Consider the following 18,412-nt stretch of genomic DNA (forward strand, 5'->3'; position numbering starts at 1 on the left):
AGAAATTTCCTAGTTTAAATGAGTAATTCTGTAAAAGATTATATTGCATCTTTGCTTCCTTATTTCTCCCACATTTTTGTAGCTTTCTATACAGAACTACTTTTTAGTCAATGTTATTGTGTTTGCAGATTTTACATATCATTAAAAAAGAAAGTCAGAACATTTGCTCCAGACCTTGCTTAATGCTGATGGGCAGTCTGGTCACCAGGTAAATTTGTTCCTTCAGATGAGGAAAGAGGCATTTATTTTCATATAAGTCAGAAATCCATTCTGTAATTCAGATAGGCTCAAATATGAATGTTTCTTCCCTTAAATAGAAAATGAAATGTCTAACTCAGAATCTATGTATTTTCTCTTTCCTTTAGATCCATTAAAATGAAAAGTTACTTATTAATTCAAAGCTTACAGCTACTTGGTGTAAGAAAAAAAATACACCCCTAATTTTCTGAATATGCAATAAAGACTTAAAGAGCAACATCTGCATGCTCAACCATTGTGCATTGGAAACAGTAGCACACTTGTTCTACTTTTTTTTTTAAGGAGGAGGTTTCTACTGAAGCAGAACATTCTTAATTTTGGGTTCAACTTATCCAGCAGTTCTGTAGTTCTCATCATAAGCAGAGTTCTTATAAACCTTTGGTGTATTTAAAACAATTCTCTGCTTCTTAACTCTACATGTAACCAGAGTACGTAGGAAGGTATAATTCTGAAGAATAAGTACATAAATATTTTTCCATCCTGCCTGCCCATTCACGCTGTGTTTAGTAGTTTCTGTCACATTGCTGTTGAATGGGAAACGAAATATACAGAGGCCTATTCATCAGCTGCTAATTTTTATTACTCTTCCCAGTAATGAAATATGATTGGCTGAAAACTTGAGTGTTAAATATGAGAAAGACAGAACCTTTCAGCCAATGTGGGGTGGAAGGAAGTGGAATAGCTGTGAAATAACTTATTTTATTTTGTAAAATATTTTGTGTTAAACTTGTGATAGATGTAATGTTTCAAGAGTGTAGTATAGATGTACAAAAAAGAATAAGAATTAAGCTTTGACGCGGTGGCTCAGTGGGTTAGGATGCTGAGCTTGTCGATCAGAAGGTCGGCAGTTTGGCGGGTTGAATCCCGAGTGCCGCGTAGCAGAGTGAGCGCCTGTTACTCGTCCCAGCTTCTGCCAACCTAGCAGTTCGAAAGCACGTAAAAATGCAAGTAGAAAAATAGGGACCACTACGGTGGGAAGGTAACAGCGCTCTGTGCGCCTTTGGTGTCTAGTCATGCCGGCCACATGACCACGGAGACATCCTCGGAGAAGCGCTGGCTCTTTGGCTTTGAAACGCAGATGAGCACCGGCCCCTAGAGTCGGAAACGACTAGCACGCATGTGCGGGGGAACCTTTACCTTTAGCAGAGCATGAGGTAATGCATACAAAAGAATTTTAAAAGATTGAATACTTTGAATAAGTTCTGTACCATCTTTGTTAAGTAATCATCTGTTTTTTCTTGGAAGATTTGTACAGACCGAGTATATTTTCAATTGTTCTATCCTTACCACACTTCATGGCTTTCTACAGGGGCTGGAGGAGGGTGTGCAGGTGGGTACGCCTTATTCCAGCAACTTGCAACTTTCCTTGCCAGATTCCCCATTGACTTTCTGGGGAAGCTGGTAGGGAAGGTGGCAAATGACAATTGCATGATCTTGGGGCACTGCAACCAATCATAAGGGCGAGCCCAAAGCCGCCTCATTGGGGAGATGGGCGGCATATAAATTGAATAAATAAAATTTATATATAAATCCAGCTGCCATTTGTCCAGATTGTGATCATGTGACCACAGGAGTGCTGGGATGACTAGAACTCTGAGAACCAGTTGTAACCCCAATTAGTTCAGAACTGTCATAAGTTAAACAGTCACTGAACAAGTCAAGGGCGATCTGCATATCCATTTAGCTCCCTGTCAGTCATATTTCAGTAGTCTTGTTTAATCTAGCCAGGGTTGAAGTACTCCCAAGGATGAAACAGATAATGATATGAATAATATTTATTATTTTATTTATTTTAATCGCATTTATATCCCGCCCTTCTCCGAATACTCAGGGCGGCTTACAATTTAAGCACAAACCAATAATAGTTTATGTTGCTTTTTTAAAAGTCTACTTTCAACAAGGAGGAAAGCAATAACTGTCTTCCAGATGCAGACTACATTCGTGCCATCTGCTTTTTCCTATGGATTATGGTTCTCTTCCTTTCATTGCATTACTTGTGATAGTTCCAATGATTAAAGACGCTTATGGGTTTTTTAGATTTACAGGTTTGGAGCTCAGCATTAATAAGACATGTTTTGGCACCATTCTTCAGAAAAAAAGTTTCTGGAAAAGTCACTAGTTTTCTTCATACCATGGAGAGATTCTGTTATGTTTCGTGCTATTCCATACTTAAGAGTGACATTAAAGCATTTCCCCCATAAGTACTTTCCACACTTGAATTTCAATCTGCGGCTGCAATATTGTACTCACTGCTTCTGTCACAATGGCAAGCTAGTGTTTTGTAATCCTCCAGCTTCAAACTATCCCGGGATATAACGTGTTGTAATATTTGTAAAAGTCACTTGTTTTTATTGATGTGTATTAAAATATATTTTAACAAGAAGATCATCAAGACTTTTTCAGGAAAAGTTCTGAATAAACTTTTAGATGCACAGAACATTTTGTAAAATGATCTACTTCCAATAATTTGTACGTCAGTGTAATTTGCAGTGAACAAACATGTGCTTCCTTTTTAAAGTCTTTTTCTCAGTGTAATTACAGAAACCAGTGTTTTGTTTCCCACCAACAAGCTATTTTACAAACACCATGACTTGAATTTTTTATTGGAACTGAAAATAATTTAGGCATAATGAATATAAGGAAAAGGCAGTTCCGACAGCATAAGGAACAAGAATTAAATAAGACAAGCTCTTTTACTTCAGGATTGCTTTCATCTACCCAGTTGAAGAACTGTGGTGGTGCAGTGGTTAGAATGCAGTACTACAGGCTAACTCACTGCTCATTCCAGGAGTTCAATTCTGAGCAGCTCAAGGTTGACTCAGCCTTTCATGCTTCCGAGGTCAGTAAAATGAGGAGCCAGATTGTCTGGGGCAATAGGCTGACTCTGTAAACTGCTTAGAGAGGGCTGTAAAGCACTGTGAAGCGGTATATAAATCTAAGTGCTATTGCTGCTGAACTTTTTATTACAAATGGTGAGGAAAATTAATTAGCTGTATGCATTCCTCCTTACTAACAAAAGTGGTACTTTTAATTTCTATCTTTTGATACAGAAGAAAGAACCATTATGTATACATAGCAGTTGATAGTTATGGTCAAAATATTAATAAGACACAACCACATGTTTGAAAGATCTACTCCATTAAAGATGTTAAGTTGGACATCTAGAAAACCATCCTTGTGCCATTTATAAAACTTACAGAGGGAAAAACAAACCTACATGCAGAACTAACCTTACTGAAACACATTTGCTTTGACTTTCCTTACAACTGAGATACTTAATAATATTTGGTAGTATGAAGAATAAAAATTCAGCTCCAAGATGTTGGAAAACAAAACAAGTTTTATTAAAGCTTTTGCAAAAGCGGCGAAACTCTTGGTAATGGCAAATCCCAGAGTCCACACTTGAATCAGTTTTTGCGTAGGTTTTTATACCCTGTCCCGTACATCACACCACATCCTTCCAAAGTGAGCCCAGTTGATACGCCCACCTGGTCACATGCTTTCTGAATGCCTAGCAACCATTACAATTACCAGAGTTCCAATTATCAGATCAAATGCCCCTTTTGTTCCTGTCTTATCTTCACTCCCTTTTCTATGACATGATTTGTAACCTCCTGGTGACTCTTGGTATAGCCTTATCTACAAGGTGAACTGTTACCAAATTGGATAATTGCAATTATAAAAGATTTATGTTTTCCCTTGTTTTTCTATAAGAATGCCTGATTTGCATCTAGAAGCTATGTGTGTAACGGAGTTCATGCTTCAGTTAAACATGGCTGCACTTTGGTTTTTAGTTATATTTTAAAATACTAAGCAGTTTTTATAAGGAATAAGCCTATATAAAATGAATTCATAAGCTATATGTTATTCTACAGTAGTGTGCACTATTCTAAAAGTATCCTTTAAGTCAGTATATAATTCTTCTCTATTCCTTCAGCTTATTATATCTCCTTTCCTAAATGTATCTTCGCTAAGTGCCTCTGTATGCCTATTCCTTTAACAGAAATGGAAAATTACAACATGTACATTTCTTGTGTACCTCACAGTAGCCATTTTAATTCAAGGGATTGTCCTCTGTTTAAAGTAAAGGGAAAAATGAAGGGAAAGTGATGTATTTAATTGAAAGAAACATAGATCCTTAATGTAAGACAATCCTGTAAAAGAACAGTAGACAAAAACAATCAACAATTTCTGTTACCATATTCATAAGCAAACTAAGATGACCTTCCCTCTTTAAAAATAAGTTACAGTATTTACAGCATATAATTTGAGAGCTTGATTACCTGAACATAGGCTATGCCACATAAAAATTATATGTAGCTGAACAGGTTGTGAAAAATGAAACAGAAAAATCAGAATTTTCCAAGACTACAATATTCAGTGAACAACATGCCATGTTTCTGGTTAAAAGAAATTGTTGAATGTGATTTAAACATGTTTCTTAGAAAATATTGCCAACATCACCTTTTACTTAAAATAATTTTAAAAACTTTATCTAATGCAAATAAGATGATCTGCTGTTTGATAGATATTCAGCTATAAACGACCATATCTGCCCACCATCTGTAAAACATCTCTCTCAACCTGGGGTCCCAGATTGCTTCCAATTGTTTAGGAGACTTTAGCGTTTAGAATTTGGGGTCTGGAGGAGACCAAGTTAAGAGAGGGTAATTTTTTTAAATTTGCATCTAAATCATTTAATAAAGTTGAGACTATTAAGTTTTGGGATGAAATGATTCACAAATCTTTTCAAATAATATGTTTTTCTTCCTGTGGTGTTTCCTGTGATTGGAAGACAATGTATTCTTTCTGGTTCTTCCTACAACTTTACTTCCACCTTCTGCCAACAAGGCACAGCTTTCCAGGATGCATAAATCAAATTGGTTTCAGCAATACATTTCTTCTTAAATGTATAATGCTCAACTTCAAAAGCATATGCAAGGCCAGTTACTTGGTTAAGGCAGGATGGATTTACATGATAAATAACCACGTGGAACTGCTTTAAACTCTTTTTTCTGTGATAGAGCTACTGCATGTTTAAATAGCTCTCTTGAGTTTTAATATAATTAGTTACCTGAATCCGTCTTCTGTTTAATACATGCATAGAAGTTCTGATTTTCCTTCACACCATTTGTAAAATCACAAAAATTAGCTTGTGGAAACAATATTCAACATACGCATGTTGTACAATTACATTGTTAAAGATCTTTTATCTGCATTTATTTTTATCAAATTTTTATAGCTGCCCATCTCCCTCACAGAACATTACTTTGATCTTTTGATTGAAAGTGAAGCTAATTGCAATATTGTATTGCTCTGTTCTTTAGGTCTTGGCGGAGGACCAGCTCATTGCCTTTCTCTCTGTAATGTTCTTTCCCCCCCCCCCCGCTCCCCCATCTAATCCACGCACAATTTTTCACTCTTGATCTGTAGAGATCCATCATTCATTCCAAACCTTAGGACACCGGTTGGAAGATAAGGTCAAACTACACCGACATTAGCAACTTATATTTTATCTCAGAAGTAGTTTACCAGAATTACTTTCTGATGTAGGTTAATTTTATTACTTTCAATATTTTGGCAACTTCTTTCTTAGAAAGGAAATAATCAGAATGCTAGTCGCTGGTTGAAGCAATTTATATAAAGATAGTAATGGGCCTCATGCCAGGTCTCATTTATTGTAAATAAGATTACTGCTATTGAAGTTAAAGATAAATTAAATTCTGTCCTCTGTCCTGTTGCTTTATCACTAGTTTATTCCAAGAAGGTTTATGCTTTGGAGTGCTTCTTATTCTACTTTGAGCCTGGATACTTAAGTGGTGGCTGCAGTAGCAGCCCTTACGCTGAATAATCTGGTATGTCAATTGTGCCATTCTTATTCAAGCTGGCCATAATGATAGAGGTCTTAGCAATGCTATATTAGTTTATTGCAGCTCTACAATAAGCTGATATGAGTTTTGAAGAGGCTTCAGATAGTGCCTTTGTCCAAAGAGTAGCAGTGAGAATCCTGGTATGTTCTTGCTTGTGGTACGTATTATACATATAATAATATACATATTTTCTCCTTCAGTCATGCCAATTCTTGGAGACTGCTTTGATTAGTCCTTGCAGTTTTTTTAGCAAGACTTTTCAGAAGTGGTTTGCATTGCTTCCTTTCTTGGGCTGAGAGAAAATGACTAACCTAAGGTCACCCATCTGTTTTTGTGCTTAAGGCAGGACTAGAACTCACTATCTCCCAGTTTCTAGCCTGGGTGCCTTAGCTGTTACACCAAACAGACTCTCACACATAATCATGTAACAATTATGAATATTATGGTTGGTTGCATAATGTTTAGAATAATAGAATAATAACTTTATTGTCACTTTGAATGTACACTAATCGGCATACATTAAAGTGAAATTTCATTGCATTCAGTTTAGACTGGATTTGGAATTTTTATCCTCTTGTTGAGTCCTTCCCAGCAAACTGAGTTAGGCAGGTGTTGTTTGATGGAGTTAAAGGTACTACTACTGTACTACTGCTTTTTGTAATTGTCTGATGGTGACTTTCTCAGTGCTGATTGCTGTTATCTGTTCACAACACTGTAAAGTCATAGCTGTCAGTTCTTTAGCTGGTGTTGACCTTCATATTTATCAAGTTCTTCTCAAAAACCTGGGATGTTCTAATGTATTGGTGAAATATGCTGTATGTATATATCTAAGCAGTATTTTTGTGTTAGTCTTTCTATTTGCAAGTCTTTCTATTTTCTTATTTTCTCCAGTTCTTTCTCTTACTTATCTTACCTTACCTTATCTTTTCTTCTCCTGTCTCCAGGAAGTGCAACATCCACTATCCACTTTTTTTACCTTTCTTATCTATACTTATCTAAGTCTGGAGTGTTATGTGGCAGGTGCTTGCCTGTTGGAATTACCATTTATTATAATATAAATTATTAGCTGCTTCCCAGGCATATTTATCTAATAATATCATTTCTAAATAATACATAAATGATGGCCATTTCTGGTACATATATGCAAGCATATTTTCCGTAAACCGATTTATTTTTGTCTAAACAAATTACTATAAGTTTGTATAAATGGATCCCTCATGTGATACTTGAATACAACTCTGTGGATAATTTCCAAGAAGGAAAAAAGAAAATGGAGATTGTATTTAGAAATACACAAAACGACTCATTTAAAAACTTGTGCTTTCGTCATAGAGGTTTAATTTTATAATGTGAGGATGGGATGAACATTAGAATTAAAAATGCATTTAGATATGACGTTTTCAAGTGAATTTTTCTATTGTAAATGAAGAAAATGCCATAAGTTAAAACTATTTTTTTTTAAAAAAAATGTCAATTTTTTGTTTCTTACTAGGTGGCAGTGAAGGTTATTGATAAAAAAAGAGCCAAAAAGGACACCTATGTGACCAAGAACCTGAGACGGGAAGGCCAGATCCAGCAAATGATTCGTCATCCTAACATTGCTCAACTGCTGGATATCTTGGAAACTGAAAATAGTTACTACCTTGTCATGGAACTATGCCCAGGAGGCAACTTAATGCACAAAATCTATGAGAAGAAGAGGTTGGAAGAACATGAAGCACGCAAATATATCAGACAGCTTATATTAGCAGTTGAGCATCTACATCGGGCAGGGGTTGTTCACAGGTAAGGTGAACATTACCTGTTTCATATTTTTGGAATAATACAAACCTATTACCATCCGTATCCATGGTAAAAAGAATTTTTCCCCACTTGTTATTAGCCTTCCACATGCTGATGTCCTCCATATCTGTTGGGATTGCAACTCTCAGAATTCCAACCCAGCATAGCTATTTTTTAACCTCTCTTCTCCCTATCTCCTTCAGCTCCTATTATTGGTGACTATGGTAAAATTCAATGAGATGAGGAAATTTATAAAGAAAAATACATTATTGTATAAATCAAACAGATTTTTTTTCTTTTGCCACAGAAAATTTTATTCTTGTTCTTTTTAATCTGGTTTACCTAATCTGGAATGCCTTATACTCATCTGAGGGTTTGTTATTTTTAAAAAGTAATTCTAGAAATGGGGAAAATAATTGCAATAAGATTTGCAGATTTCTTTTTTTTCTCTCAGCAAGGTCCCACAGAATAACAAAATAACAGAGGTGGAAGGGACCTTGGAGGTCTTCTAGTCCAACCCTCTTCTCAAGCAGGAAACTCTAGTCTATACCATTTCAGACAAATGGTTGTCCAATCTCTTTTTAAAAAATCACCAGTGTTGGAGCAATCACAACTTCTGGAAGCAAGTCATTCCACTGATTAATTGTTTTGTCAGGAAATTTCTCCTTAGTTCTGGGTTGGTTCTTTCCCACTATGTTGTGTCTGAATAGAAAAAAGCTCCCATTTTCCCAATGTCTCTGAAATGAAACTTCAGTCTGCAAGCTATCCGTTGAAGGCTGTAACTGCCTAATAGATAACTTCACCTCATTTCCACAGTCTTCTGGAGGTAGAAGGGTCAGGATTAATATTTCACAGCTATGGTGCAGTGAGTTGAATTATTCATCAGAGCAAGCCATAATGAAAATGGTTTATGATATAGTATACTCACCATGTTTCTGTTAGATAGCATATAACGTTAAATTCTATTTTAGTGTTGAATGTAAAGCAGACTAATATGAATTAGCCTTTCTATGGAATGATGGAGACTTAGAATGAAGTTTTGCTTTTGCATCTCACAGAAAATTCTTGACAACTTTTAAAGTAATTTTAAAACTACAGGTACTCAGGGTAATTACTATCAAAACATCAAGGAAAGGAATTTAATAATGTTCCAATGGCAAAGACTGCTTCCTGTGTATCTGTTTTCCACTGTTTCTTTAATTGAGAAGCTGGGTACATATTATCTTCTCAATTATTCAGATAACTAGCAGATTTTGAGAAATAGGACAATATATAATAGAGAACAGTCTTTTGCTTGTTAAGACTTGAGTTGGATATGGAAGATCATGAAGTGATCTCTGGCAGTAACATCGTAAGTACAAGTGATCCTAATATACTGACCGTTCGTTCAGCAACTGTTTAGCCCATTTACTATTGTCACAGTTTCTCATGGATATAATTTCTGAACTTCACAGCTGACCTTTGACAAGCCAAGTCAATGGGGAAGCTGGCACGAGGTCACAGGTTGTGGTCATGTGACATCACGCTTAACATCTGCAGGTGATTCACTTGACAACAACCACAATCAAAACTGACACGTAAGCCAGCACAGTCACATGACATTTCATTTTGCAGCTTCATTGCTTAGTGACGGGGTTGCCAGTCAGTAACTGAAGACTACTTGTATGCACGTAGAGCACCAGCCCAAAGATGAGCATGATACATTTATCATGATTTATTTTGATGCCTAACCAAGGAGACTAAAGAAAGAACTTGATATCTTACAGTATCTTTTAATTTTACATACATATGAAGTAGTGCTTAGAGTCATCCAATGCAGGTGATTCCCTATATAGAGATGGAGAAGCCAGTGTTCAAGGTGGCTTTATAAAAGGCAAGAAGCATGACATATTGCTGATGTATGCTGGATAATTGGGAAAGCCAAGGAATGCCCAGAAAAAGTCAGTCTGTGCTTCATTGATTGTAAAAAAAAACCCCATTGTTTCAATCATGTCAAGCTGTGGAATGTATTTAGAATATGGGGATCCCTGAACATCTTGTCTCCATGTGATTTTGAAGATGTGGGATAAATAGAGCACTGAGGCTTTCAAACTATGATTTTGAAGTTTCTTGAGAATACTGTGGATAGCCAAGAAATACACAAATGGATCATCATGGATGAAATTATTGTACTTGCTCTCTGGGAGAAGGCTCCATTGCTAGGAAAAGTGGAGGAAAAAAGTGAAGAAAAGGACAACCAACAGCAAGATGGAGGGACTCTGTTAAAGTGGTGATGAGTGCATCATTGGAAGACCTGAATCACCAGATTAGGGAAAGATAATGAGAAAACGTATTGATGTGGTTGCTAAAATCTGATATTAGTTTGATCACAAATAATCAAATTACTTTTGAAACTAGCAGCTTAACTTTATCTATTAATAAGATACTCTTCATTTATAGAAATTTCTACAGTATAGAATAACATTTAATATGAATCTCTCATACATTATTTTCATCTTTCTGAAATAATGTTTATTAGAAAGATTGTCCTACTATCTTTGATTTAGTACTAAAAATGTTAAAATGTTCCCCAACAAGCTTTCCAGTATATTTGTCTTATACCTCATTAGTTTATTTTCATTCAGGTTTTACCATACTATCATGCTTAGCAGTTCAACATACTTCTTGAGGTATACATTATTTTAGATAAATAAATGTAATTAATGCATAGGTGTATATATTCTGGATGTGATATATGAAAAAGTATGTTGCATTGTTTCCATTGTGTTTAAAGGCAATAGTAGGTATTAATGTGGCTTGCAACATTTGGTTCCTAGAGCTTTATTTAAGTAAGGTCTTCCTTCAGAAGCATTTCCTGGGCTTTATCATTTTCAGTAATAAATATGTATCATGATTTGCTGTAAATTTTTATTGGGAACTATCTGAATTACTGGAATTGTTCCATCCAACTGACTGTGCTATGCAATTTACTGTAAAAAAGTTCTTGTGACTGTTGCAAGGTAGTTATTAAACATATTACCATATTAGGAATCTATTTAGACTAAGTAACACTTCCTTTATTTTATTTCATTATGACAAACAAGGAGAATGATCTCTTTCCTGTCCTGCCATCCTGAGATAATTGCTCCTTGGTATTTGCTATTTGCCTTTGGAGAAAAAAATAATAATCCTGCTGGCATTTGTGCTTTTCTCTCTATTCAAACAACTTCAAAAGGCATTTTTCAGTTTACCGAAATCCTATCTGGTGTTCTGGTCTAAGAAAAAGGACATTTTCACTTCCTGTCTATTCTAATCCAAGTAATTATCCCATCCAATGACAGTTGTGTTGAATGTAAAATCTCTAATGAAGCATATTGAATACGTTGACCATGTTCTAAATGTAAATTCCACAGAAACAGTTAAACAATAATAAAAACAATTAAGATGGCAGCTTTTAGTATAGGTCAAGGGTGTCAAACTCAGTTTCATTGAGGGCCGCATCAGCATTGTGATTGCCCTCGGGGGGGCCAGGTGGGTATGGCCAGGGTGGGCGTGGCCTGCTGGGTGGGTACGGCTGGAGTGCATATGGCCTACTGGGTGGGCATGGCCAGCTCTACATCATTGGCATCAAGGGTGCCTATGGGGGCCTGGGCAGGAGTGGGACAGATCTGGGGGTCTCTGGCAGAAGGAGGGTCTCTGGGCCAGGGCCAAGGCAGTGGGGGCCATTCCCTCACTCTTTCCAGGATGGCTTCGGGGGCCGCACAAAACCACTTTGTGGGCCGGATCCGGCCCCCGGGCCTTGTGTTCGACATGTCTGGTATAGGTATTTGAAGCATCTTAGATTTGTTTCATGGTATCTATTTCTTATTCCTTGAAGTATCACACTGCTACTTTTATTTTAGAGCAATACAGCTGCTAGAATTGGATTCATGTCAGGGGTCTTGAAGTCTGACTTTCTAAAAAAATATATATATCCAAAGTTAGCTTTTCTTCTGAACCTTTTCATTCACACCTTTTCATTATAGCAGTTCATATATTTAAGCAAAAGCAGATATTGGCCATCTTTTTGTTGCATTTTGATGGAAAACAAAAGATACAGTGAGGAGGTAGCAATGCAAATTAATGGAATATGCCTATAACATAGGGCAAGGGGCCGAGAGGCACTAGAAGATGTAGAAGAAACGCTTGCAGAACCACACGAAGCCTTGCGTCTCACACTGGTCACTCTTAATAGAGATATAGAATAACAGGATATTTGATTCATAACTGACATTTTGAAGATTTATGTTAAAGCTGAATTAGCTTGTTCATAATTTTTTTATAGAAATGATATAAACTTACTGCATTGTTTGTTAAGTTACTATACATGTTTGTTTTTAATGGCATTAGCGTAGGATAGATTAAATAAAATGGAAGAATACCCTAATGAATTGTGCCGCAAGTGCTGTTTGCATCAACTTCAAAATAACAGAACTATTTATTCATTATTACGAAAATATTCCCAAATGTATTTTACTTCATATTTTTATAAAAACAAGAATTATACCAATTTGTACAAAAAGGTAATCAGATATCTTTTTTGAAATTTGAAAATATTGAAAGCTCAGTTGTTTAAAATCTCATTTAATATCTTTATATATTGCAGAGATCTGAAGATAGAAAACCTTTTGCTAGATGAAGACAACAATATCAAGCTTATTGGTATGAAAGTCTTGTAGTAATTGTAGTTTTCAGTCACTACTCAACATTTTTGTCATAAATTAACACAACACCTGGGTTTTAAAAATATTAAACTTTTAGTATTTGATTATATGTGTAATTCAGGTGTTTCTTCACAAAGAGAGAAAATATAGTAAATTTAAAAATACATACTTTGTGAAGCCTTTCGTCTAAAGCATGTTGAATGTTTGGAGAAGTAGAATAAACATCTCCCGTTGCCATTTGGCTTCCTATTTTAAGTGACTTAGAATTTAAGAAGACCTTTTTGATGCTGCAGTCAAATGGGATATTTGTTCACATAGTGTGAGGCAAACTTTAGTGTGCAATCAATGCATTTGTCTGCAAAATTAAAATAAGTACCTTGAGAAAACCCAATGATTTCTTGATTGTACCTCTGTCTCCAAAACCGCAGTGTTTTTTTCATTGATCGTACACCTTTTGCAGAAGTCATAAATGAGTCGTATTTTATTACTATCCATATAAAACTCCCATTAATGTTAGTTGTGGGCATTAAAAGGAAATTATTCCCCTTATAAAAGCATCTGCTTAGGGATTTAATTCTGCCAAGTCAACTCATTTTGTTGCAACAGTGTATGTGAATAAAATAGAGGCATGTGAGTTAAAAACAGAGGCATTACTATCTCTTAAGTGGGCCAGAAAATCTGTAAAACAAAGCTTTGTCTCACACAGTTTAAGGGCACTTATGAGGTGAAAGTTTGACAAAATAGCATTGAGAAAAGGTGCCAATTCGAGAAAAGGCGCCAATTTATATGTAAGAAACAGCATTCACAAGTGTATTGAAAAATACACATTACCATCAGCTAACCAACACTTAGTTTAAAGTCTAGGTGAGAGCAGAAATATTTTAAAATTGTATTAACATCTGGTAGCTTTTCTTCCTATAATGGGCTGTTTGATTACTCCAGGACATATAAAACTGGCTTCTATATGCAGTCACTGCCAAACATTATATATAGAACAAAACTGGAATATAGCTATTTTACATTTGCTTTAGTTGCCTAAACATTTCTTCATTTTAGACACTGTTCCCCATGCTGGCTGGGGAATTCTGGGAGTTGAAGTCCACGCATCTGAAAGTTGCCAAGGCTGAGAAACACTTCCATAGAACATACCATAGAACAGGGATGTCAAACTGCTGGCCCACAGGCCAGATATGTCATGTTGAAACCACGCCCACCCCATTGCCGGCAATGGGGGGAAAGTCACAATACATCGTGTGACATCACGTGACATCACGAGTTTGACATGCCTGCCATAGATAATAAGAATGTACCATAGAAATTTTGGTTCTATGTGGTTTTATTCAACTCTGATAGCCTCAAATACAGCAGGTTATTATGTATCCAAGAGCAACAGCTATTAATATCCTTTGTTAACAAATGACCAATCTTAAAATGAGGATGACAGTTATTTTCAAAGGAAATATTAATATTGGTTTGGCAATAGTACCTTTTAATGGAAAGGTTTTGATTTGAAATCATAAACATTTAATTAAAAAGTGTAGGCTACTTGAGTATATTCAAGTAAATCACAGTTTAAAAGAAATAATACTGCCTATCTCAGCTTCTATTAGTGTTGCTTGCTTGTGATTAAATGTGCCTTTTTTATATTTAGCCCTGTTGTGTGTGTTATATCTTTCAGCTGAGTGTTTTATGTGCACATGGATGCAATTCCTATGAGGTTCCATTTAAGAATCTTAAACTATTCATATCCAATGGTGTACTTAACTCCTTTGTCCCTTTCCAAGGTGGATCAGTATGTAAAAAGCTTGCTGATATATGGATAGGTCTTAGCAGAATAGGGTGCACTGTTACTGTTTCACAGATGCAAGAAAACCAGAATTATTCCCCAGGAAGTTATGTTCATCTGCTCTTGGAACATTATTTACATTTCTTGTATAATTTTAAGTAAGCAGCATTCAGTTTACAACTTTGTAACTTACCTTTACACACAGCCAGGTGCTCTATAGATAGCACTATAGATGGACTACATGCTAGCTAGAAATGATGGTAATTTTGATCCATTATTTCTTAAGAGTGCCAGTTGAGGAAAGTTTCTGCTTTAACTTAAACGAGATTTATAAAAAGAAAAAGAAGAACATATGATGGTAATAAATGATAACCATTTAGAGATGACAGTCTTTCCAATGCAGAATTTAAATGTCTATTCTTTGTTTTTCCTCACAGACTTTGGTTTGAGCAATTGTGCAAGTCTCCTTGGCTACACTGATCCATTCAGCACCCAATGCGGCAGTCCTGCTTATGCAGCACCAGAACTTCTTGCAAGGAAGAAATATGGTCCCAAAATAGATGTTTGGTCCATGTGAGTTAATGTAGTTTAAAAGTAGCATATTCTGTCTCCCTATCATGTTTATCATTTACGCTGGCAAAAATAAAGAAGTTACATTTAAAGTTGAACATTTTTACAAAATATTCCACTTTGAAAATGGATATCTGATTGTATTTGCTAGCATTGACATAGTTTTGCTGTTTTGTAAACATAGACTACTGCAATCCATCTCTTAAGTCAGAATTAGATAAACTGAAGCTCCAAGGGTGTCCTATCTCCCCTTGCTGTGGCCCTTGAGCTCCAGCCACAATTGCCAAGAGCCAGCACTGTCTCCCACCATTTTGATATGGAAAACATACAAGCTGGAGGGTAAGCCCTAAAATAGCCCTAATATAATTTTAAAACAAAGAAGAAAGCTTCCTTCCAAACCTAGAGCAAAAATAAAGAACACAAAAGAATTTTGGCACCTAGACATATGCCTGATATGGCACTGCATTCTTATCCTATCACTTATGGGCCTTGCCATTTCCACTCTCTCCCTAATATTAAAGTTCTCTACTCATATCTTAATTTACCTAATGTATGTACACTGCCTAATATCTGACCAATCAAAAAGCCAGAGCTCTATATTCAAGGCACTGTTAAAAAGGTAAAGGTAAAGGTTCCCCCGCACATGCGTGCTAGTTGTTTCCAACTCTAGGGGCCAGTGCTCATCTCCGTTTCAAAGCCGAAGAGCCAGCGCTTGTCCGAGGACGTCTCCGTGGTCATCTGGCCGGCATGACTAGACGCCCAAAGGCGCACGGAACACTGTTACCTTCCCACCGTAGTGGTCCCTATTTTTCTACTTGCATTTTTATGTGCTTTCGAACTGCTAGGTTGGCAGAAGCTGGGACAAGTAACAGGTGTTCACTCTGTTACGCGGCACTTGGGATTCGACCCACCAAACTGCCGACCTTCTGATCGACAAGCTCAGCGTCCTAACCCACTGAGCCACCGCGTCCCTATAAGGCACTGTTACAAAAGCACAAAAAGTATTTGTTGAAGAAAATTAGAGAAAAGTGATTTAATATTACGGAGATAAATCTTCAGTTACAAATGTGCAGGTGATCCTTGCTTAACAACCAGTCGTTTAATAACCATTCAAAATTACCACAGACCTCCCAGAGCTACTTACAACCCAATTTTGAAGTTTCAATGGCTGCATATACACCCCATTGTTTTCAAAATGTTTTCATTTTGTCATTATAGATACAGTGTAGATTAATTAGAAAAAAATGAATTTCAACAACTTTGGAATCAGCTGCAGCATAATAACAAAATTGATTAGTGAAAGAGGTCTGAATACTTTCTGAATGCACTATAGTCACCTAGCAGATTCGTGTTTTTTTTCAATCCAGGTGAAAGCCATGTTATAATTCATATTGGAAATGATCATAAATCAGGGACTGAATGTCTACTTTACATCTGTATGTTTTCAGGGTCAGGCATTGATTTCCAGTTAATAGGATCTTAGGATGACTTTAAGAGTTGTTACCAATCACAGAAGATTGTTGTGGTTAAATACACCAAGAATGTCCTAACATGTTATTTTATACTCCATACGTGATAGCTGCTTGCCACTAAATATAATCTCTTCTTTGCATGTTTTGTTTCATTTTCAGTATAACTTATTGCTTACCTTCTTTTCCCCCACCACTCTTCTTTTGCAGTGGTGTGAATATGTATGCAATGTTGACTGGGACACTGCCATTTACTGTTGAGCCATTCAGTCTGAGAGCTTTGTACCAGAAGATGATAGACAAAGAAATGAATCCATATCCTACTCAGCTTTCTACAGGTAAATGTACTTAAGTATTGCTGATTTTTTTAAAGCTCCTATTACTGGTAGTCCTTAGTTAATAACAGTACTCGGGATTGGAAACTCCATCGCTATGTGGTCATAAAGAACATAGTCACATGGTTATGCTGATGACTTACAATAGTAGTCCCAGTTGCCATTTTTAGGTGAATCCCACATGGTTGTTGGGCACAATATCACATGATCACCATTTGTGACCTCCTGCTGGCTTCCCCATTGACTTTGTTTATCGGAAGCTTGCATCAAAGGTCACAAATGTTGATCATGTAACTGTGGAATGCTGTGGTATCGTAATTGCAAGCCAGTTGCCAAGCACTTAAATTATGATCACATGAATGCTGCCACAGTTACAACTACGAGGACCAGTCGTAAGTCTTCTCATTCAGCACCATTGTAATTTTGAATGGTTGCTGAACCAGGACTACCTAGGCTCATAATTAAAGGTAGGCCACAGTGTTAATTTCTTGTGGACAAGAATGTACACAAATTGCTAATGAATTTGCTAAAGAATTTGCTCCAGTGCAGGTGAGCACTTCAGGTATTTTTTTTATTAGTATATTAAAGAACAGGCTGCCCAAGAGTAAATTCTGCTGATCTCAGTGGGACTTGTTCCAGCTTTATATCTAAAAATAATTTATCCCAAAGCACCATAGAGGTATGAAAATATTATTTGGGCTTTTTCTGTGGTAAACCAAGCCTTGTAGAAATTTTCTTTCTTTAGTTTTCATATACATTTAAAGATAATAAATAAAAGTAATATATCTGCAATTAAATTTGGTTTCCACATTACTAAATATTTAAACAGTTGAATATTTAACTAAGGAGAACAAAGACTCCCTCTTCAAACTGTCACTGTTTCTTTCGAACAGTTTTCTTGATATTTTGTTCAAAAGATTTCCCAGAGACAGTAGTACTAGCTGATTTATATTCATACTTCCAGTTCACAGTCATCTTATGTGCAAACCCCCATCATACTGAAACTGTCAGCCAAATCCTACTGAAATCCTGGGCAATTCCTTTGTTGACTTTAGATACAAAATGCCGCCTTTCCGATCCCATATTTATTTTAAGTGTCAGGTTAGAAGATTGCATCTAAAGAAAAGGAAAGATTTTGTTTGGGAATTCTTTTTTGAAGTGACAATTATGGGCAATTTGGTGCTATATAATTGCATACCTGTTTCTTTAATGAATCATTTATATTTTGTTCTTTTACATTTTCACTGTAGTTTTATCTTGTTTTGTTCCTGTGTGGAATTAAATGTAATTCAACCGACCCAATGTTTCAAATGGTCATGTGTACTAGATGTTTTCTGTGGCCAAAAGAAGTAAATAGAAACTTTCATTTTTGCTTGTTTAGTATTTGGAGGGGGAAATATTTGTTATGTTTTATAAGAACAGTATCATTGTCATGAAAAGTAATTAATATTATTTAATTTAATTTAATTTAATTTAATAATATTTCTATACCGCCCTTCTCCCGAAGGACTCAGGGCGGTGAACAGGGCAAGAATAAAAATACAGAATTACAAAAGTTAAAAAATGATTAAATACATGCCCACTAAAAAACAATCAATACATATTAAAACCCCAATAAAATGACCCCACCAATCCCCCATCAGGCCAGGCCGGCTTGTTC

At 36.1% G+C, this 18,412-nt stretch overlaps 1 protein-coding gene across 1 annotated transcript in view; it reads left to right on the forward strand.

Moving 5' to 3' along the window:
• Positions 1-18,412, forward strand: part of HUNK (hormonally up-regulated Neu-associated kinase) — a 69,512-nt gene that overhangs the window by 13,404 nt on the left and 37,696 nt on the right. The window contains exons 2-5 of the mRNA XM_081326662.1: positions 7,621-7,913; positions 12,535-12,590; positions 14,816-14,951; positions 16,628-16,755. Of these exons, the coding sequence (XP_081182788.1) occupies positions 7,621-7,913; positions 12,535-12,590; positions 14,816-14,951; positions 16,628-16,755 (613 nt within the window). The remainder of the gene's footprint in view (positions 1-7,620; positions 7,914-12,534; positions 12,591-14,815; positions 14,952-16,627; positions 16,756-18,412) is intronic.

Source organism: Vipera berus (genome assembly GCF_964194415.1).
Source record: "Vipera berus genome assembly, chromosome: 4".
NCBI classification, from domain to species: Eukaryota; Metazoa; Chordata; class Lepidosauria; order Squamata; family Viperidae; genus Vipera; species Vipera berus.